The 20,526-nt window shown below is 40.7% G+C and overlaps 3 protein-coding genes across 6 annotated transcripts; 2 read left to right on the forward strand and 1 right to left on the reverse strand.

The window, feature by feature from the left end:
• Nucleotides 1-643: 643 nt before the first annotated feature.
• Nucleotides 644-11,904, forward strand: zdhhc5b (zinc finger DHHC-type palmitoyltransferase 5b). Of its 4 annotated transcripts, XM_044040540.1 has the most exons (13): nucleotides 644-754; nucleotides 2,785-4,217; nucleotides 4,714-4,835; nucleotides 4,969-5,126; nucleotides 5,333-5,505; nucleotides 5,592-5,694; nucleotides 5,811-5,902; nucleotides 6,097-6,229; nucleotides 6,727-6,835; nucleotides 7,014-7,120; nucleotides 8,478-9,412; nucleotides 9,508-9,531; nucleotides 9,909-9,964. In XM_044040540.1, exons 2-12 carry the CDS (start codon nucleotides 4,069-4,071, stop codon nucleotides 9,524-9,526), a joined length of 2,100 nt encoding a protein of 699 aa, XP_043896475.1. In that variant the 5' UTR covers nucleotides 644-754; nucleotides 2,785-4,068; the 3' UTR covers nucleotides 9,527-9,531; nucleotides 9,909-9,964. The 4 variants fall into 4 exon arrangements, with proteins under 4 accessions (XP_043896475.1, XP_043896472.1, XP_043896474.1 ...); XM_044040537.1 differs by lacking the exon at nucleotides 9,508-9,531 and having other exon boundaries at nucleotides 9,909-11,904; XM_044040539.1 differs by lacking the exon at nucleotides 9,909-9,964 and having other exon boundaries at nucleotides 9,508-9,877.
• Nucleotides 11,905-11,913: 9 nt separating this feature from the next.
• tmx2a (thioredoxin-related transmembrane protein 2a) lies at nucleotides 11,914-16,690 on the reverse strand. Its single transcript, XM_044040542.1, has 8 exons — nucleotides 16,422-16,690; nucleotides 16,272-16,332; nucleotides 15,078-15,191; nucleotides 13,749-13,825; nucleotides 13,123-13,229; nucleotides 12,798-12,863; nucleotides 12,567-12,696; nucleotides 11,914-12,483 (listed from the first exon to the last, which is right to left on the reverse strand). Exons 1-8 carry the CDS (start codon nucleotides 16,608-16,610, stop codon nucleotides 12,310-12,312), a joined length of 918 nt encoding a protein of 305 aa, XP_043896477.1. The 5' UTR covers nucleotides 16,611-16,690; the 3' UTR covers nucleotides 11,914-12,309.
• Nucleotides 16,643-20,467, forward strand: si:dkey-6i22.5 (polyamine-modulated factor 1). Its single transcript, XM_044040544.1, has 5 exons — nucleotides 16,643-18,227; nucleotides 19,072-19,177; nucleotides 19,303-19,403; nucleotides 19,695-19,890; nucleotides 20,302-20,467. The coding sequence occupies exons 1-5, from the start codon at nucleotides 17,995-17,997 to the stop codon at nucleotides 20,365-20,367; spliced, it is 702 nt and encodes a 233-aa protein (XP_043896479.1). The 5' UTR covers nucleotides 16,643-17,994; the 3' UTR covers nucleotides 20,368-20,467.
• Nucleotides 20,468-20,526: the final 59 nt, after the last annotated feature.

Raw genomic sequence — 20,526 nt, forward strand, 5'->3', positions numbered from 1 at the left:
TCTTTAATTATTTGAAGTAATTTAATTTGAATGATTCATTTGCATACTTGCGCATTTTAAAGTGTGAAATTAATTGTGTGTTGAATATTAATATAGTAGGTCTTTGATTCAACATATAAACTGGCATCTCCTAATACGGCTTTAAAAAGATCCTGACAAAAAGCTGAGAAGTCAACCAGTTTAGCCAGCATATTAATAACCTTTAGACATGGCCACACTGACTGCTACCATAGATAAACAGAATGGAACAAACCATATTTGCTCAAGTATTGTGCTTGCTGAACGAATATGAAATGTCAGCTTGCTCTGCAAGTATTAGTGACAGCTACCTATGATGTAGGTTCTTTATATCGAAATAAAAAACCTTAAACTGTATACCCTACTCATATAATTATACAGTATATTATATATAAAATAGTATATGTTGTATTTCTGAATGTAAAGTTATTGTTTATATACTGTGGACATACATTGTTTATTTTCGATTCATGGCTTGTGAGTACTTTACGTATACAGTTTATATACAGTATGTGCCGTGTACGTCACAACGTTTACTTTTTAAAGAGCCAATCACCATCCGTGGTGTTCAGACCACACCCCATCACCCTCTGATTGGCTGCTCATACCAGTTGAGGAACGGCGAACCAGTTCCGGGATTCCGATGTCGGCCTAGCCAGCGAGCTAACTGGGGTTACTAGCAAGCGGCTAACTCAAGGAGGACCTATCGACCCACACCTCACAGGCAAGACAGCCCGTATGTTTGACATTAGATGCCTGCGTTACCTGCTGTTCGTGGTGACGGTTTAGTTTAAAGTAGCCGTAGTTATCTCGTCAGTGAGAGCTATTCGAAGAAGCGAGTGTAAAGCTAGCACGGTATACAAGTATTGCAAGCTAACTCGCTTAGCTGTGGTTAAGGACTGAGCGGTTTTGCAAAAAAAACTTTCGAGGCTTGGTAAGAGCTAACTGATTATCAAGTAAGTGAAGTATGCTAGCAAATGGCGGTATTGTTAACTTGAATGTGATAAGCGAATATTGTGTTCATTGGTTTTTGAAGAAGTTAAGTGTAATGTTAAAGGGTTCGCGTTATAGTATTGTTGTCTTCACTGATTCCCAGCTCAGCTATGGCCTATTTAACGCCCAGTCAGTTCCATCCCATGGCTCAAAGATGAAGTGATAGTCAGTCATATGTTGCAAATTTAACCCGAGACATCAGCTGGAAAAGTGTCACTGAGTTGTCATCCACACTGAAACGCTCACATTTGCTCGACTGGCCACTTATCGATGTAGTTGGCGAGCTACAGACTGTCGCGGAGACAGGACACGATACGGAGATTTTAGGATTAACATCCATTTCAGTCGAGGGGATTTGTTGTGTGGCAGATGAGATGATTAACAACATCCATACTGACACTGGAGCTCGGTCACAGCTCAGTATTTGTTAATTCTGATGGTTGCTGAATAGAGAGGGGTGTGTCTGAACTATCAGATTACACTGTCACTCCGTTTTCAGTCCTTCGTCTCCACACTACACGGACTAGTTTTTCATCTGGAAAGATGGAAATTTGGTGCCCTGATCGGTGTCTTCGTGGTTTTGAAATTCCAATTGTGGGAAGTCCGTTCATTTGACCACCTGGGTAGGGCATTAAGGTGACCGTTAAATGTGTGTATATAACAACAGCAACTCTTGAACAACTTTCTTGATGAGTAATGGTGATTAATGCGCTGTCACACAGAATAACGCAACATATTTGACAGAGTAAGATGTTGCTTTGTCTGACCTAGTGTTGTGTATTTAAACCACAACCTCTGCTTTATAGTTGAAGCTGGCAGAGTACGAGATGGAAATTTTACACATATTATTATTGTATGTACAGGCGATCTATACGAGCAGATTACAGTGGGATATTTCAAGTTGATTTTATTTAGACTTGTTCTTCTACACACTGCCTGTTTGGAGATGAGATGGGAGAACTGTAACATGATTTATGCATTGTTTTGATATAAACAGGGACATCAGAAAGAAACATGTTGTCTTAAAAAGATCAATAATATTTGTTTATTTATTTTTCATACAGTCCTTTTCGTTGGCATAATATTCTCTCAACATATTCCTGAATGCATAATTCGGGCCCTCATACAGGGCTACAAAACATTTTCTCTGCTTTCCTCATTCTCAAAGTAACACCATTATCACCACTGTTCAAATAGGCTGAACAAAGTCAGCTACAAACTTTTCATAGGAGGCAGATTTATTCCCAATAAGATCATTTGCTCTCTCATCACCCCCCTCTTCCTCATATACTTCAGACACTGGCATAGCAGAAATAGATTAAGATGGAGCGAGAGACAAGGTGACTCTAATGTGTTATTGTTATTGTTATTTGTTTCATTTTTGATGCACTCCAGTCAAAATTCCTCAGCTCCACTGTAATCACATGCCCTGGTATATACAGTAGAACAGCATTATCCTCCAAGAACTATCAGAGGAAACTTGCATACCACTGGTGGTACATGTACCACAGTTTGAGAACCATGAATCTTAACAATGTGGAAATCGTGTGGCAGCTCTCTGGTCTCCCTTTCCTAACAGACAGTGTGCTGAACGCTGTCAACTCTATGCAACACTCTGACTTGGCACCGTACGCACCCCTACTTCCGACTAACTGAACTATCCCATTAAAGTAGCTGCCATTTAGTCCAGTGAAGTAATCATTTCAGCTGTAATTATTTGCAATCCACTTGTGTTTTAGTCACAACTGACAGATTCTTTTTGTCTTTTTAAAGGGACACCCAACAGCTCACAGAGCCCATGAATGAGAGAAGACAATTGGACAAAGCAAAGGATTAAATGGATCTGACAACCTAACTTCATATCTGCACATGGCTTTATTTAAGAGATGCAAAATGGGCAAGGAAGTCTGTCTGCAGAGAATTTGGAGGCTTCAAAGGTCTCTACATGTAGCCTCCCCCAAGTGCAGTGACTCCTCTGTGACGTACACAGAGCATCTTTTTGGAATGAGTTGATTTTGTCCCCATACTGGCACAAAGACTGAAGGCAGGGGGTGTCAAGAGATCCAGGGGACTCTGCTTTGGTTTATTTTTCTTTTAAAGGCAAGGCTAGACATAATGAAAACTTTTGGTTGTTTATAGCAGCCTTTTTAAATAAATTCCAGCTGGACTTTTGGTTGCTATCAAGCCACTATACTCAACTGGTTTGAACAATAATTTGTTTTCGTGTTTTTTCCCCGTCCGTCGAAGTTTAAAATGCTGGCGTTCTTCCCCCTGCTGTAATCCCCAGTTTCTTCCACCTACCCAGTGCCTGAATAAGCACCCCCCACCCCCTCGGGACAATCACAGAAGTCATCAACAGCTGCTCAGCTCTATTCTCTGCCTGTGTTCCTCCACATGCTTCTGCTCTCAGCCTGCTGGCTATCCACCTACTACCTCTTTGATTTCTGGGTGTTTTCTCTTCATGTTCCTTATTTTCTGTGTGCATTATTAAAACACTAGCATAGTGATGAGCATTAATTCAATTCAATTCAAATTAAGCACACAACATTGGATTGGAGAGAAACCTAGATTGCGCCAATTTTAGTTGCAATTGTATATGCACAACAGTGTTTGGGTTGCACTGGTGCCACAGAGCATCTTAAGAATAGATTTATTTATATTTTTGCACCAAATACAGTTACATCTAAGCCATACAAAACAATATTTATAATTGACACATATTTTTGTATCACATTGCTTTATATAGTTTTACTTTTTTATGCTTCTTATAATATCATGCACACACATTTACAAAAATCTACACACATGCAACTAGAGGAGTATATTACTTAAAAAATAAAAAGATTGTTTTTGAGTAATTATATTAGTGCTAGGAGATTAGTATCTAGTGAGTTGCTGCTTTGCATAGTGTTCGTTTTCCTATCCAGTGTGTGGTCATGGCCCTTCCTCCCAAACAAACGCCATATTTGCCATTGTGACCTGTAAAGCACACTTAACAGGAGGTAGGCGGTAGATATCTACCTCTCTCTCTCTTCCTCCCCTCTGTCTCTGTGTCTGATGCCGGGCTTCAGCGGTGGGGGGATTGGGGGAGGAGTGGGTGGTCCCGCTTCTACTCCTCCCCGTTCAATACGACCAAGCCGATATGTTCCAGTGTCTGCAGCCACCACTTTTCTTGTTGGATCCACCACCCTGTTCTTCTGCTTCACGTGAGTGTCTTCGTTCGTCTCTTTCTCTTATATGCAAACACACACGATGCATACAGGCCACCAAGTCATCACATATTTAAGCACAGTTGTGTCATTTAGAAATGTTTATAAATATTTGCGTTTGCTAAAGGTGTGAATGAATATTGCTGTATATCTGTTTCATCTGAAGGTGTTATGTTGATTTTTGTTGTTTGCTTAATCTATATTCAAATAAGGAACGTTTACTGAGCAGATACACCCTCTGAACTGCAACTATTGCACATAGTTCTTTTACTACTAGTCCTCTATTTGCACTATTTCCATCTGCACTGGAGCTGTTTAAGGTTTAGCCTTATTAACAGTTGTGTTGATGATGCATAATGTTTACTTACTCTTTTTATCATCTGTGTCTTGATTTGAGTGTGAGTTTGCACTCTTGACTCACTGCAATATAAATAGACTGAGGCAATAATATGTCAAACGTTTTTGTGTCTCTGTCACTTTTCTCGTCATCCAGGTGCCCATGGTTGTCTGAGTATTTCTCCTCTGTCATTCCCATCTACATTGCTGTGATCTTCCTCTTCACCCTCGCCAACTTTTACATGGCTACTTTCATGGACCCAGGAGTATTTCCCAGAGGTAAACACACACGGACACTTGAAGTCATGAAGAGTCATTCAAATAGGCAAAATATTGGTCATCATACACGAGAATTAACATAGGAACATAGTTATGTGGATATGGACTCAGTGTGTATGTCTGTTTTCTGTAGCGGAAGAGGACGAGGATAAAGAGGACGATTTTCGCGCTCCGCTCTATAAGACAGTGGAGATCAAAGGCATCCAGGTGCGCATGAAGTGGTGTTCAACCTGCCGCTTCTATCGCCCGCCACGGTGCTCTCACTGCTCAGTCTGTGACAACTGTGTGGAGGTACTCACACATACAATTTATTTCACAATTGCATGTAAATAAGATGTGTCAGTGGGAATTACTTCTTAATGTATACACACTGTAGGGTTAAGGTAAAGGTTAAAGGAAATTTATTTTTCATTTTGTTTGCTAATCACAATGTTCCTCTCTGTTACATATTTAGTAGAGCCTCCACCCTTGTGTCATTTGACCCGTTGTTTTCTCAGGATTTTGACCACCACTGTCCTTGGGTGAACAACTGCATTGGTCGAAGGAATTATCGCTATTTCTTCCTTTTCCTGCTATCGCTTACCACCCACATCATTAACGTATTTGGATTTGGTTTGGTATTTGTTTTACACCACCGTCAGCAGCTGGATACGCCACATGCTGCGGTTACGTATCCTTCACTTGGCACTCTGCTGCCATAAAAAACACCCTTAATGGAACTCTGATTTGTTGTAATCTCCTTGACTCTCTGTTCAGTATGGCTGTAATGTGTGTGGCTGGTCTGTTTTTTGTCCCAGTCGCTGGCCTGACTGGGTTCCACATAGTGCTTGTTGCTCGCGGCAGGACCACAAATGAACAGGTACATGTTCAAGAGCTGGTTGCATTTATCACATCCTGTAGCACTGATGCCTGTCAGGTGGTTTATTATGATTTATGCCTTTGTCATGTGATGATTTTCTCTCCCTCTCACTGTAGGTGACAGGAAAGTTTCGGGGTGGCGTTAACCCTTTCACCAATGGTTGCCTGAGGAATATTTCTTATGTGCTCTGCAGCTCCCAGGCCCCTAGGTCAGGCTTCCTCTTTAATTCTTCTGTAACACTCTCAAAAATTGTCCTTTTTCTTTCCTCTGCTCTCTCCCACATCGTCTGTTCAGTTAATGGAATTAATCAGTAAAAGCTTTCATTATCATAGGCCATGTATTGTAGGTTCATACATGTAGAATGACATTTTTTTATGCATCTTGTGTATGCCTTCCTCACAGGTACGTGGGCAGGTGGCGGAGCCCTCAATCAGTGGAAATACAGACGCCATTTCTTAGACCGCCTCTCACTGAGGCCCAACTTGAAGCCAAGATCCTGGACAATGGCATCCAGAATGACCGACACAGTGCCAGGGTGAGTAGAATTTAATCCCACAGAAACAATAAATATCGTCCAATATAGTGTACATGCTGATGAATGGATATATGAGCTATGCATAGTTAATTATCTATTCATTTCACTGCAGCATGTTGACTGACATCGAGATTGAAAAGATTTTGTGAATGAGTGAATGAGTTTTTGAAACCCATTGTGACTATTTATGGTAGTAAACTTTCCATCCTCTGATACAGCAATTGTGAGTTTAACTGTGGAACAACAGGCGATATAGCTATTCATCCATTCAAAACAAATCATTAAAGTTGTTTTTATACCTCTGCTAAGGATGTTATGCTTTCTGTTTGTCTGTAAGCTGAATTACTCAAAAACTGCCCGATATCAATGGAATATTTTTTGGTATGTTTTTAATGGGTGGTGTTTTAAGTGTTGTCAGCAGCATTTGCTTTTCGAGCACTTTCTGTTTATTGATTGGAATGACTTTTCATTACTTACTGTATCTGTGTCTTTTCCAGTCCAAGAGCAGTCTAGATCAGATGGAGAGCCAGTCAGCTGATGCAGAGCCTCCACCTCCTCCAAAGCCAGAACTGCGTTATGCTGGCCTGCCTCGTGCTGACACAGAGGGTGAGACATACTTGCACACCCATTAGTAAATTAACCTAAGTAGTTATAGCTCACCTGACATGTCAGCATATGTGTGTTAACATCAAGTACAGCCCAGGAACTTGAAGTGTTTCCCACTTGTTTGAACAGATTGTGGTTTTTTTTTCAAAGAAATCATTTGTCACTTTTGGTTTCTTAGAGAGCAGTTTGTTGACTGAAGCTCCACCTACACCATCAATGTATAAGTACAGACCAGCCTACAACAGCCCAGGAAGGAACCACACTGCGCTCACACACCCCAGCAAGGTACTTGTTAATGTACACCTACACAGTCCTGAAGTTTTTAACAAACACAACATTATGTAGGTACTGGCTATTAATCAAAAGGAACAATGGATCTGATGGTGAAGCTAAGCATGTTTACCTGAATGGAAACAAAAACACATGTAAATCTCTGTGTATTGTTTTTAAATATACACAATTTCCATCTACACCATCTTGTGCTAATCCTTACTGCATGCACACAAGTACAGAACAAACACTATTCCATATATTAGTGTAACAGATGATCTGGTGACTGAAATGCCCTCCCCTAATTTCCTTTTGTGGTTAATATCATGCCCCTGTTTTTGTTTTTACTTAAAATTGAACATTCAGTGGCCATCAGTCGATCAGTAAGTTTCAGCTAGTGTCATCTGTGTATGTATCCCTTTGGTTGTTTCTGTGTTTGAGTGGAACTCTCCTTTCCCCTGAGATTGCATTGACTGGAATGTTTAGTTCATGTACCGTATGTATCCATATTTCCATTTATCTGTTGATACAGTCTTTGATATGCAGTGTCAGTGCTTGTTCAAGCCAGTCAGTGTTTACAATCCAACAGTGTGATGATGGAGTAGAGCACTGGTCAAGCATCATATCCTCCACCCCACACCCCCCATACCCCACCCCCTTTTTTTCTTGATAGACCTTGTGAGAAGGAGTGAGTAATGCTTTAAGTTATATCCTATATTTAGCATTTGTAAGCAGTCAGTTGAAATGAAAAATATGCCCTCATGGTCACTTTATTTGGAAAACCTAAAATGGTGTCAGGAGGTGACTCCTGCTACTATTGGTTATCTGCTTTTGGGATGGTTGTGTGAGAAAATCCCAGTCGATCACCAGATTCTGGAATAGCTGGACCAGCCATTTGATACCAACAACCATGCCACATTCAGAGTTAATAAAACCACCATTCTTTCCCATTGTGGTGCTCAGTTTCATCAGTTTGTCTTGACCATTTCTACATGAGTTGCTCCCATGTGATTGGCAGCAGAACAGGTGTACCAAATAAAGTGGCTATTAAGTGTGATTCTGCATTTGTAACTACTCTAGTGGACACTGGGCACCCTATAAATGTGCTTACATAATTACATAATACGTTAACTTTCCCAAAAATCTCCTTACAGTTGCATAAAACTGAGTGTAATGTGTTCAGTGCTGAAACATTTATACTGCTTATAAATGCTATTCCCAGAGACTGAAAATAAAATGTCACCAAACATGTTTTTGGGCTTTCTCTGAGCTGGTGTTGTTCACCTCTCTTCTCTCGTCCATCACTCTTTTTCTTTCCCCCGCTACCCCTCTCTGCCTTTTGTCTGTTTCTCCTCCTCTCTTCTCTCCTCAGATGATTCGTGGAGAGAGTCTTGACTCTCCATCTCCCTCTATCCTCCAATCCAGCCGCCAACCTAGCTATCGCTCAGAGCCAAGCAGCCTAGATGGGGTCACGATGGTGGGGGGAGGTATAGGTGCGCGCAGAGGGGGAGGGGAGAGGGGTGAGGGCCCCGGAGGCCCTGTCGGGCCTGCTGGGGGGGTGTCGGCAGGCATGTCGGGTTACTCCCTGACTGGCCGCTCCTACACCTCCTACCCATCCTCACTCGTTCTGTCCACTGGTGGCTCGCGGTCCTCCAGCCTGCGCTCAGCGCACCCAGCTCATAACCCTCTGTCCACGCTCCAATCAGAAGGCACTACAGACACCAGCTACAAAAGCCTGGCCAATCAAACACCTCGGAATGGCAGCCTGTCTTATGACAGCCTACTGACACCATCCGATAGCCCAGAGTTTGAGTCAGCCGCCCATGAGCTGTCACCGCAGAAGCCGTATGCTCCATTTCCCTCGGCACCTATAACAGACCGCCATGAGGTGGTGTTGCCCAGTACCCCGCTGCAGGGCTACATGTCGCCCTTCCTCTCAGCTCAGATCGCCCAGCAGAGGGAGGGGCAGCTACTCCAGGGCTCTGCCACTTTCTCCTCCCCTCACAGGGCCTACCTGCGTGCCATCAGCCCTCCCCCTCCTTCCTTCGTTGGGCCTCCTGAGACCCAGCACCTGCTCCTGCATAACCAAGAAAACTCTGCCCGAGGCCTTCGTAACCCTTCCTCCTCATCCTCATCCCCTGGGGCTCGTTCACAAGAATCCCCTCTCTCTCCTCCACCTCGCGGCCTCTCTCTGGGCAAGTCTCAGACTTACACTGTAGAGGCAGGGCATCAGCACAAACCTCGACCTGCAGGAGGAGGCACTGTGCTGGGAGGGGGAGGAGCCGGAGGAGGGCAACAGGCTCCACAGTGAGTAGTGATCCGTCACCAGATCCTTTAGCCGGCTGCTCTTCCTGCTCCTTTTCCTCCTAATCCTTTTCTTCTTCCTCCCTCGTTTGTGTCAGCCCTCCTCTACCTCCCTGATTTGTGTGAGTTTTCCTTTTCCTCTTCCTCTTCCACAGTTAACAGCCAGTCTTTGCTTGTTGAATTTGTGAATGGAAGTTTTTTTGGTTTTTGGTGCAGGTGCTGTACGTATGGATCAGTGTTAGAAGCATGCTAGTCTGTGTTTAGCTCGGTGAATGCATGCCTGACCACTCTGCTGTGTATTTCTGTCCTCGTTGCCGTTACCAGATGCCTTAGAAGATCATGAGTAGACAAATGTTTTTGTTGTTTCTGCTTGTTTTGTTTTTTCAATTTTTTGAATAGAACCACTCACCTCCACATCCCTTTTTTCCTTCTGTCCTCACACCGACCTGCCTCCTCCCACACACTCCTCCCCTTCCCTTCCTGATGGCTGTCCAATCAGATTCACCTCTCGCCCACTCTCGGCCACATCCAAACCAGGGGGCGGGGTGAAGAAGGTGACTGGAGTCGGAGGGACCACTTATGAGATATCGGTTTGAGTGACGGGCTTCCTCCATGACCTATCACGGGGGGGGGGAGTTACTGGACTACTTCCACTTGCCTCTTCATTGAGCTGGACTTCCTCCACAAACGTGGGCTTCTGAAAAATTACAATTTTCCCGCTGTAACGGGCTAAAGGAGCGTTTGATCCTCAATTTGTTGTCTTTGTGACGCCAATGGCTCTTCGCCTTTGCCGACCTTTCAAATTTGAACAAAGAGGAAATGGACAGTGGACACTTTTTACCAGAATCATTTTGTCTCCTTTCAGCCACTTTGTGAGCCATAGACTGATGTGACTGCATCATCACAGCTGTGTACAGATTTGTCACACAGCTGTTCACTGATTTTTCTGTTTTACTTTGGTACATTAGAACAGTACAAAGTACTGACTGTAGTCTCTTCCACTTAAAGAAAGGATGGCCTTTATCCAGTGGATATCAAATTAAAGTGGGAGGATTAAGGACCATTGAACCAAGTGAAACGCCTTTTCCACTGTCTGGACGGACCACACAGCCTGTTGATGGGAGTGTCATGGAGAAAAGAGTCCAACCTATAAACACAGTATCATTTAGTTTTATAAATCTTTTTAAAAATATTGTTTTATATACATGTATAAAATCTTACAGATTATTATTGGGTCAGATTGTCAGCTATTGACGACGGTGGCAGATGTACTGTGTGTAATTATTCATGAAAGTAATTTTAGATCAGTTGACTGTCTATATTTGATGGCTGCATCAGCCAATCATGAGCTCTTGCTGGAACTTTCATTGTCCAAAGAGATGGATGACCCTGTGTTGACCGCCGATGTGGCAAATTATTGAGCTGATTTAAAAAAAAAAAAAAAGACCACAAAGAAATTTCCGAATCATGATTCCAGCACAAGTATCTTTGTGGAATGTAAACTTGTAATGTTGATGCTAGAGTCATTATGCAAAATCAGTTTGTAGCTTTAAGAACATTTCATGTTTATTTGGTGTTTGTTTTTTTTCTGTGATCCTCTGTCTGTCAGTAGAGACACAAGCAGAACCTTTAAAAGACGGTCAGCCAAATAGAGGCAGCGTGGGAAGGGCTTATTTATTTCACCAGACAAAACAACCATATAGTTCTGGACATAGTTTCAAACCTGTCCTCATCAGTTTGGTCTTTTTTTCCTGAAAAAAAGTTTATGAATGAAATTGTAAATGCAATATGCCACTGAAAAGTTTCGAGGAGTGACTGGCAATTGTTTTATTTGCCTTGAGACCATTCATAGAGAAACAATTATATATATATATATATTTTATATACAATCTTCTGAGGACGGGCCAACTTGTTAATTTTGAGAGCTTTTTTTTCCTAAAGGTACAAATATTTTTTACCCTCATGTGAGCTTGTCCTCCAGGATGAGGCATTGCACTCAAAGGTGTTTAATTTTATTTTCTATCCAGGCCCACAGCAGTGTCTGCAGCAGGCCAAATCTGGCTTTGTACCTTTATTCATTTTCAGCCCCTGTTCCCTCCCCAAGGCTTTGTCTACAGCGTGCATGTGATTTTTGGTTTGTGGTGCTGAATGCTTCACTAGTGTGCATACCCGTGAGAATATTGTCAAATGTCTACCTGGTCCATGTGTGGGTGGTGTAATGGCACCAGCAGCCATCGTACAGAGATAAAGAGAACAGTGTTACTTTCTTCCTTCTCTGGTCAAATATGGTGACCATTGAACAATTTGAAGCCATGTGAGAAAAGTAAGTATACTTCTGTGCGAGATGAAATATCCCTACTGTGGGCTGTGATGAATGGAAGGAGTTTCACCAATATCTAATGAGTACATTAAAGACATTTCTAAAAATGGCCTTATCAATAATTTCTAAAAGTCTTCTCGGAATAAATGGTCAATCTGATGAAAAACCAAGCACATCATGAATCTTAACTGCAGTTTTTTGTATTTGTTTCACTTTTTTTGAACATGAGACATCAGTAAACACTGTTTGGAAATACAAGCAGAGCGAGTTTACACACACAGTGATATTGAAAGTAGCAAAACAATCTTTACAAAAAGAAATCTCAAATAAATTAAGGTCGGTAACACTTTAGCGTGACTGTTCAAACCACACTGCCATGTCATCTGCATCATTCCCAGACAGACGAGTGAAGTGTGCTCTGTTACTTAGGTATTTGCCTCAGTAAACAGTTGTCAGTGGGATGACATCTTGCAGTGGTGAACTGTTTTTTCCTCTTCATTCCATAGCACATTAAATGTTGGCAATAAAAAGGCATAGTGATGTTGGAAGAGAAGGGAAAGACTTCATGCATTTGTACTCCTCACTGGTCTTTCTTGCTCTCTATGGGCTGCTCTGGAGCATCATTGTGTAGCTCGTTGCTGCCATCCTCTGGCTGAGAGCTTGTCTGCTCCTCTCCCTTCAAACCATGACCTTTGTTCAGTTTCTTGGATTTCTGGAAGAGCTCGTTGAGGTTAAACTCTCTGATGATGTTTTCCTGGGGATGAAAAGGCTTCATTAGCTTGACTCGGTTACCAACACCTACATAGTATGTCATGTGTTTGTTACAAAGGGATGCACCTCGTTGAAGGTCCAAGATACTGCTCTCCCTTTGCTATCCACCATAGGACGTCTCATAATTTCCTTGCCTCCTTGAAAAAGCACGAGTGAGGGTAGCTGCTTGGACAGAGGGGAAGTACTAACCCTGTATCTGTTCAGAAATGAGTAATGATGCTGTCAATACCTGTGCTCTAAGAATCTGTCAAAGTAAGGACATTGTGGGAAGGGTAAAAACAAAAGACTGCAGCTCACCTCTGTGAAACCTCTCCATAACGTCCAATATCTACTTTCCCAAACCTGAGTCCAGCACAGTTGTACCTGGAGGTGCAAGAGAGAGACACACAAGACATTTGAACTCAAGTCTTTAACAAACATTCAACAGGTTTATCCTGAAGAACAGAACTTTTTTGGATTCGAATCTGAAAACAGAAGATTAGCATGGCTCCTATTTGAACAGAGCTCAACTAATCATGTCTAAACTTGACATAGTAAACCTCAGATTCTTCAGTAAGGTACTCATTTTTAAATATTACATCGGTGTGAGAAACCAAAGAGTAAAGTTGAGGAGACTTCTCACTTGAGAGATAGGTCGGCGAAAACTGGAGCAAAGGACTGGCAGTCCGAGGACCAGTTGGCATAGAATTCAACGATCCAGGTGACACGACTGTCCCGCTGCAGCTCCTCCTAATGACTCATTAATACAAAAGTAGATTAGAGCAGTTTACACAGGTCATCATTCACACCTACTTTCCCTTCAGCCCTGGGGCAAACGTTAATTCAATTCAGATTGAGACAACTTTCCTTCCCAAGAAGGGCTGTTCAGTTGCAGATACACCAGTCCATACAGAAACACAACATACACACCGGCAAGTCATAGGTCAGAGGCAACAGATAAAAGTACACAAGCAGCAATAAAACAAACCATTTGTCACAAAGTCTATCGACTTTTACATTCCTTTAAAAAGAAGAAAAGAATCTAAGCTAGATAACAGATATAGCCAGAAATACCTTATCAAAGTAACTATTCCCCACACCTAAACAATTAAGTCTGTGTTTCATGGACACTTTCCAACATGCAAACTAAACACGAGAATAGCAGTCCTCCCTAGAACATGAACTGTTTAATTGTAAACCTGAAGATCTCACACCATAAAGGATTTACTAGCAACTGCAGTTACACAAAGTCTGTGGTGTAACACTCACATCGATGGTGCTGTCACTGAAGTACTTGATGTACTCGGGGCCCATGTACAGAGGCGGCTTACAGGTCATGACAAATGCTGGTAACCAAAAAAACAGACTCATATGAGATACATAATTATACACTCACTTCTATAATTAGAGTCAAAGTCAATAACATGACAACATGACATAACAGCGGTCGCATTTTGCTGAATTTAGTTAAATTTATTATTTTCCCCCAGGTTTTTCTCATGTCATGAAATTCTAACAAACTACAGACAAATCCACAGAACCATCATAAGTTCCTCTGTAGTATCTGAGGGTTTCCTGCACTGAATGTTGTACAATAAATATACTGAGGTTGGGCTGCAACAGATAATTGATCAGTAATTAACTACTTCATTGATCAAATGACGATAAATTGATCAGTTTAAGTGTTTGTTTTTTTAATAAAAACAAGTTCTCTGATTTTAGTTTCTTAAAAGGTCAAGTGTGTAACAATAAGTGACATGTAGTTTGAATTGATTTTACATTTATACAAACATATGTCTTAGTATTTTAAATTTCTGGCTAAAATCAGAGTATAATTGGCCAGATTTTAGTCCTGTTCTGGCCCTTCTGACAATTGTATGTGTCTTCTGATTTCAGGCTGATCGGAACATTATTTGGCGAAATTATCCTGTAGCGTCAGTGGTTAAACAGGCGTGATTTTAAAGTCATTGGACGTACCACATTCTTTCTGATATAACTTATATCAGAATAGCTTATATCATATAAGCTATTAACTGACAATGCCGACAGTGCGCATCCATGTCTGTTCATATTCTGAAGGCCCCATGTGAGTTTTAGTGAGATCTCAAATCCCTGAAATCCTTTGATTAGAGGCCAAGTGTGTGGTCCTGCGTCTTGACTGGATCTAGTCTAGTCTGTGCTTTGTCTGGATTAAAACACTGAAAATAGGTTACAACGTTTGTTGTGTCTCCCATGTTCAGTCCCCACACAAGTCAGATTTGAAAATGCTCTTGTGTGGCTTAAATGTTACACACTGGACCTTTTAAATGGTTTCTTTTGCTTCTCTATGACAAAGAACTGGAATGTTTTTAGTCTGTGAATCATTAATGATTCATTCAGAAAATAATTGACGGATTTATTTATGAGTTACAGCCCTAGTTTTAAAGAAATAAAATGTTCTTTGTTCATAGTTATAGGAACTGTACCTGTGATACAATGTCTATAACTATTACACTATGTGGTAATACGCTGATATACGCTTGTAAGTGCCCGCACATATCATGAGGCGAGGTAGAACATGTTAACAAAGGTTAACAAAGGTTAACAAAGGTCACTGACCGAGACACAGTACGAGGTAAAGGATGCCGAGCCGAATGTCCAGTCTGAAGAAGAGGATGACGTTGGCCACTTTACTGAACAGAAACAAGTTGCCTATGTGCTGCTCCAGTGTGACTGTGGAAGGAAAGGAAAAAAGACAGAAGAATTAACCTTCAGCCTGTTGACACAAGGTCACAGGAGGGCTGGAGTACACTGCCTGTTTACACAACAAAGCAAAAGGATTCCTGAATGTGTGCAAGGACTCTTGAGGATTCAAACACCAACACATTAGTAACTGTAAAACACTATTGTGTTCTCTCTGTTAAATGATGTCAAGCTGTTGACTGCAAACATTTCTGGATAAAGATCTTGACATAAACATTTCTTCGTGTGCGTGGTCACCTGCCCGACGGGCTCAGTATGATCGTTTAGACAAACTGTGACGATGAATGGCACTGTGTGTAGTGAAAACAAACACTTACCCTTTTGTGACGTCACTTGATTTAAACATAAACAAAGTGTATTCTCTTGATGGAAATTAATTTGCAGAATGTTTTTTAGACTCTGTGTGGGGTTTTTGTTGATTATTGAATCAGCATTTAGATACAGTGATGGCATGTTTCCTTGTGGTATGAAATTATGTGCACTGATTACTTAATTAAATAGCAATAACTTTTTTTGAAAAAGCACAGGTGATCACATATTCAAGTCTAAACGTAAAACGTTCTCTGAGGCCTTTGAGTGTCCTTTAGATTATATTTACTTTACTATCAGAGTGAGTGTTGGTCTGTGGGGGCAGTATAACTGAGAAAGTAAAGGGCATGTTTTCAGATGTAGGTTATTGTCCAAGAAAGACATTGTTTCGTTTTTATTGCAGATTTTATATTCAGATACTGATCCAGAGTCAGTATTTAGAGTTGTAGGTGTTGTTACTGTACATGTACAAGTGTATTCCTATACTAGACTTTATTCTTTGATTCTATTCTGCTTGCACAATAACAAGACAGGGCACCCTCCTGCTATAAATTATTAGTTTTATTAAACTTTTGATGGGCAGTGTGCTGGTAGTAACCTGTATATATGTTGTTAATAGTTGTGTGTGTGTGTGTGTGTGTGTGTGAGTGAGTCTGTGAAGTCTTAGTTCAGATTTAGTTGCAGTAATTGTCTTTCGCTCTCTCTCTAGAAACAGGAGCACATGCTATTGTTGTAACTTACTGGCTCTCCTGTTCTTCATCATCACTATTGCACTGAGGAACATGAGAATCTCCACTTCTCTCTATAAAACAAAAGCACATGACGTGAGGCAACTCTGAGTGAATCAGCAGTCCACCATATTTAGCAGCAGCTGCAGCAGCGCGTGCTCACCCAGTCGAAGTCGCAGGAGTTTCCGTCCTCGCGCTCGGTCGCCAGGTGTTCGCACAGACCGGGAGCCTTCCGCACCAACAGGAAGGCGACGGTCATGAGGAACGACGCGATGTAGTAGGGCTTCAGCAGCCATTTGTAAATCTGAGGTAAGTGGTAGAAGAAGGTGCAGAGTCCCGTGATGAGACCCATGTTAGCAGGGAGAGGACAGACTTTCAGGATAAATGACAGGACAGCTGAAGAAACTCAGCGCACACGCTCAGCGCCGACTGCGCATGCGCAACAGGAAAAAGAAACTTGCCCACAGTTCACATAGACAGTCGTTTGGGCAGAATTACAACCTGCCGGAAATTACAGACATTTTGCCCCATGAAGTAATATAATATAATGCTACTTGAATTATAGAATTTACTTGTTATGTACTGAGACTGAGCCATTCACAGTAGAGACTATCCATCCAATTTTGCAAAAAAAAAGGGTAGACAACATGAAAAAAAAGGATGGAATTTCAGAGGAAAACAATTGTTCTTTGAACTTAGTTAAACAAAAAATACAATATGGAATTGTCCTAACAAAGATCAGTTTGAAATTGAGTATGAGTCTCCCTTTTTTTTCCTGTATTGTCCTGATGAATTTAGAACACCTTACTGTTTATGAGTTGGCTACATATGTGTGTAAGGCCTGGAGAAAAAAACTCACAAAGTCCTTGTTATGTTGTTGAATGTTGTTTGTAACTGATGTTCTCCTCTGGCTTAGTGGTCTATATGTCTAAACAGTGGGGTCTTGTAGTGGGCAGGTTCTCAGAGTATGACACAACAATAATAATATCAATCATAAGCCATAGACATACAGTATTACTAAAGCTGGGTCACGTTAGTGTTTATTTTGTTTTGTTTTTGTCATATCGTATTCTATCAATAACTTTAAACAGATGTCTGTTTTTGGTGTGTGTGTGTGAGAGAGAGTGAGAGTGTCTGACTTATTGAATTTGACATCTTATTTTAACCTAATATGTGTAAATTGCTGTTATATAATAAAATAACAACAAAGAATTTATAGCAAGAAAGAGACAAATGTTTGAATTTTTGCTGTAGAAGATAGCAACCAAAAATGGCAGAAATGATTGGAGGCTCTGGCTCAGCATTCACGATTAATAATAATGAAAAAGAAAACACTACAGTTGGGAATCACTGACTGTGCTTTATAAAGGGATGGACACATGTAAGTCAACATATATATAATAGAGGGCTGCCTTTGTCATTTTGTTCTCCGTTGCATCTTTCTCCGAGCCCATTTGTTGTTTTTCCCTCTTCATCTAACTTTATTGTTCAACTTATGTACATGAACTGAACATTGTGGTCACTAACACCTGTGCTTTTCGAGTTAAAACGTGTAAAAATGGCTGCATAGGGCCCATTGAAAATGTTAGATGCATTGGACTTTAGTGTAATAGTTAGCTACCACCAGCAGGTGGCAGTAATAAGGCACTAAATACATTAGATGCCGTTTACCAGTACAGAAGAAGAAGGAGTCTATTTGGCGGGTCCTGTAAAACGTAAACAGAGGAGACTAGAAAATGGAGGGGAGCGAAGTAACAGTTCAAGAAGCAACTGTAGACAACAAGTGTCTCAGAGACTCAGTTGAGAAACAAAACACCGATGAAGCCACGGGAGAAATGTCCTCGCAGTTGCCAAACACTGAATCGGTTTGTAAGCAGACGACAGAGGAGACAGGAGGTCGGTTTAACAGACTCAAGCTGTTCGACAAAGTGATGCAGAAGAGCCTGGAGAAGTTCATCCAACATGCCAGGTACTGTGAGTTTATTCTCTCATTATTTTCTCCAAGAATCCATTGTTTAATTTCACACGAGAGACACCACCTACACTCCCGTTTGTCCAACCAAACAAAACAAGCATAATTGTATTGTATTTTTGATTATTTGTACCCCTGCAACGATGACCCAATTTCCCCTCGGGATCTATCTATCTGTATGTCTGTAGCAATAAATGAAATGTGTCAAAATGACTAAAAGGAATAGCAATGTTTGACATTTTTATGCAAATAACAACTTGACAAATTTCCGATTTCCACAGTTTGATATAAACGCCTTTGTTCCCTGTGCAAGCATCCTGCTATATTTGCAGATGGGACCTTTTATATTTAGTTGTATTTTTTATAATTTATTATTCAGTGCAATAATCCCAATTTATCATTAATATTGTTTAAGTATTATAGTGAATTTTACAGTATAATATTATGAATATGGTGACCTTGCTCAGTTAGTTGGGAATGCTTAGTCAGTATTGTGATTTGAGTAGGGCTGCAACTAACGATTATTTCTGTAATCAATTAATCTGTTGATCATTTTCTCGATTCATCCAGTATTCGTTTGGTCCATAAAATGTCAGAATATGTTGATCGGTGTTTGTCAAACCTGGAAATGATGATGTTCTCAAATGTCCTGTTTTGTTCACAAACCAAAATGATTATGTTTTATGGATTTCTTTGTTATATGGAGAAATACAAAATAAATCAGAAAATATTCATATTCAAGAAGCTTGTGTTTTCATTAAATGCACAGAAATGCTTCTGTAAAATGAACAATAAAAGTGAAGTGAGTTTGTCAGTTAAATTTATGATTTTTGGCCGTCAGTTTTAACAGATTTGCCAGCACCTTTCGTCCACTTTACAAGAAGAACCCTCAGAGGATGGAAATCATTCACAAGCAGTTCATAGAGGAGTTGAGGAGGGCCATACAGGTGTGGAGCACTGCACACTCATACTGAAAATATCCAATAGAAAGATTTACTGGTTTAATGTATACACACAGTATGCTCTGGTCACTTTTTTTACATGAATGTATATCTCTGTGTGTTTTGTAAAGGACGACATCAGCAGATTGATTGAAGAAGGCCATTTAGAAGTCAAACTGAAAGAACTGGACAAACTGGAGCGTGCTGCAAAGAACAATACAGATCCTGCGTGGTTAGTAAACCGCATCAAAACTCTTCCCATTAGAAAACACTCCCATATTCTAATTGATTTACCCATTAGACAGTTTTCTGTCTGTGAACATCTTAATTCTGACATTCATCCATTTCCATTTACTTGTTCTGATATTTATAACAATAACCAGTACATATGCTGAGATTCTCTCCACCCTTCTCTCATTTCATGAATTGAGTACTTGTGTTATGTATAGTTATGTACTGCTAATATCTGCAATATGATTAAAATAGAAAACATTTTAAATGTATATCTCACTTGTTTGATCAGGCGGCCCAGTGGGGTTCCAGAAGAGGACTTTTGCAGTTTCTTGAAGCCATACTATCAAAAGCAGGAGGCTTTTATGCGACTTGAGCTGAAAAAGATCCAAGCAGAGAATGCTGCACTTGCCCAGAAGGTTCAGGCTGGGAGGGAGAGTATTGCTCAGACTGAGAGCCGCATTTCTGCAGCTGTTGATGAGTGGAAGGTAAAGACTGAAGATTGCAAAATACATATAAATGATTTTTGCCAGGGTCCTAGACTATGGACCAGTTATTTAGTGTAACAGTGTTTCTCATTAGCTGCAAGTTGATTCACTGACTGAAAACTGAAAGTCAGCAGATCATTTATAAGAGACCGATAATATAAAACAAAATACATTTCTATCGTATATTTAGCCTAAACCTTCAATCCTCAGGATTAGATTTTCCACATCTTAACCTGTACTCTTTACTTTCATGAGTTCTTCCCATAATGTTTAAATATTTTGAGTTGTTTTGCTTGTTCATTTAAGTAAAAGTTTATGCAGCTTTATTGGTTCTAGACCACATTTAGAAAACTTTGAAGAATACTGATTGCTGAGCACCAATATTTTTTGCTTCCCCCCTCTCACTTTTAGGCTGCAGTCACAGAATTTGAAACGATGGCATCCTCTCTCTGTCCCACTGATGTCTTTGATGTGTGATCCTCAAATTTGTCCACAAATAGACTAAGTTAATTGTACATATGGATTTTGTTTTCTGATCTGTTTTCCTGCAAATAAACATGACACCTTTAATATAAAATGTGTTTTGTGACTGCAGCGATTATATTCAGGTGGGTTACAAGTATTAATATTTTTCCA

Source organism: Solea senegalensis, linkage group LG12 (genome assembly GCF_019176455.1).
Source record: "Solea senegalensis isolate Sse05_10M linkage group LG12, IFAPA_SoseM_1, whole genome shotgun sequence".
Taxonomy (NCBI): Eukaryota; Metazoa; Chordata; class Actinopteri; order Pleuronectiformes; family Soleidae; genus Solea; species Solea senegalensis.

Bases quoted from the DNA above. Each gene is read 5' to 3' on its own strand.
- tmx2a (XM_044040542.1), bottom strand. From the start codon at position 16,610: ATGGGTCTCATCACGGGACTCTGCACCTTCTTCTACCACTTACCTCAG. The intron at 15,192-16,271 runs GTAAGTTACAAC...TTCCTTCCACAG, and splicing joins GATGAAGAACAGGAGAGCCA to TCACACTGGAGCAGCACATA. The intron at 12,484-12,566 runs GTGCATCCCTTT...TTTCATCCCCAG, and splicing joins TATCTTGGACCTTCAACGAG to GAAAACATCATCAGAGAGTT.
- si:dkey-6i22.5 (XM_044040544.1), top strand. From the start codon at position 17,995: ATGGAGGGGAGCGAAGTAACAGTTCAAGAAGCAACTGTAGACAACAAG. The intron at 19,178-19,302 runs GTGTGGAGCACT...TGTTTTGTAAAG, and splicing joins AGTTGAGGAGGGCCATACAG to GACGACATCAGCAGATTGAT. The intron at 19,891-20,301 runs GTAAAGACTGAA...TCTCACTTTTAG, and splicing joins CAGCTGTTGATGAGTGGAAG to GCTGCAGTCACAGAATTTGA.
- zdhhc5b (XM_044040537.1), top strand. From the start codon at position 4,069: ATGCCGGGCTTCAGCGGTGGGGGGATTGGGGGAGGAGTGGGTGGTCCC. The intron at 5,127-5,332 runs GTACTCACACAT...TTGTTTTCTCAG, and splicing joins TCTGTGACAACTGTGTGGAG to GATTTTGACCACCACTGTCC. The intron at 5,695-5,810 runs GTACATGTTCAA...CTCTCACTGTAG, and splicing joins GCAGGACCACAAATGAACAG to GTGACAGGAAAGTTTCGGGG.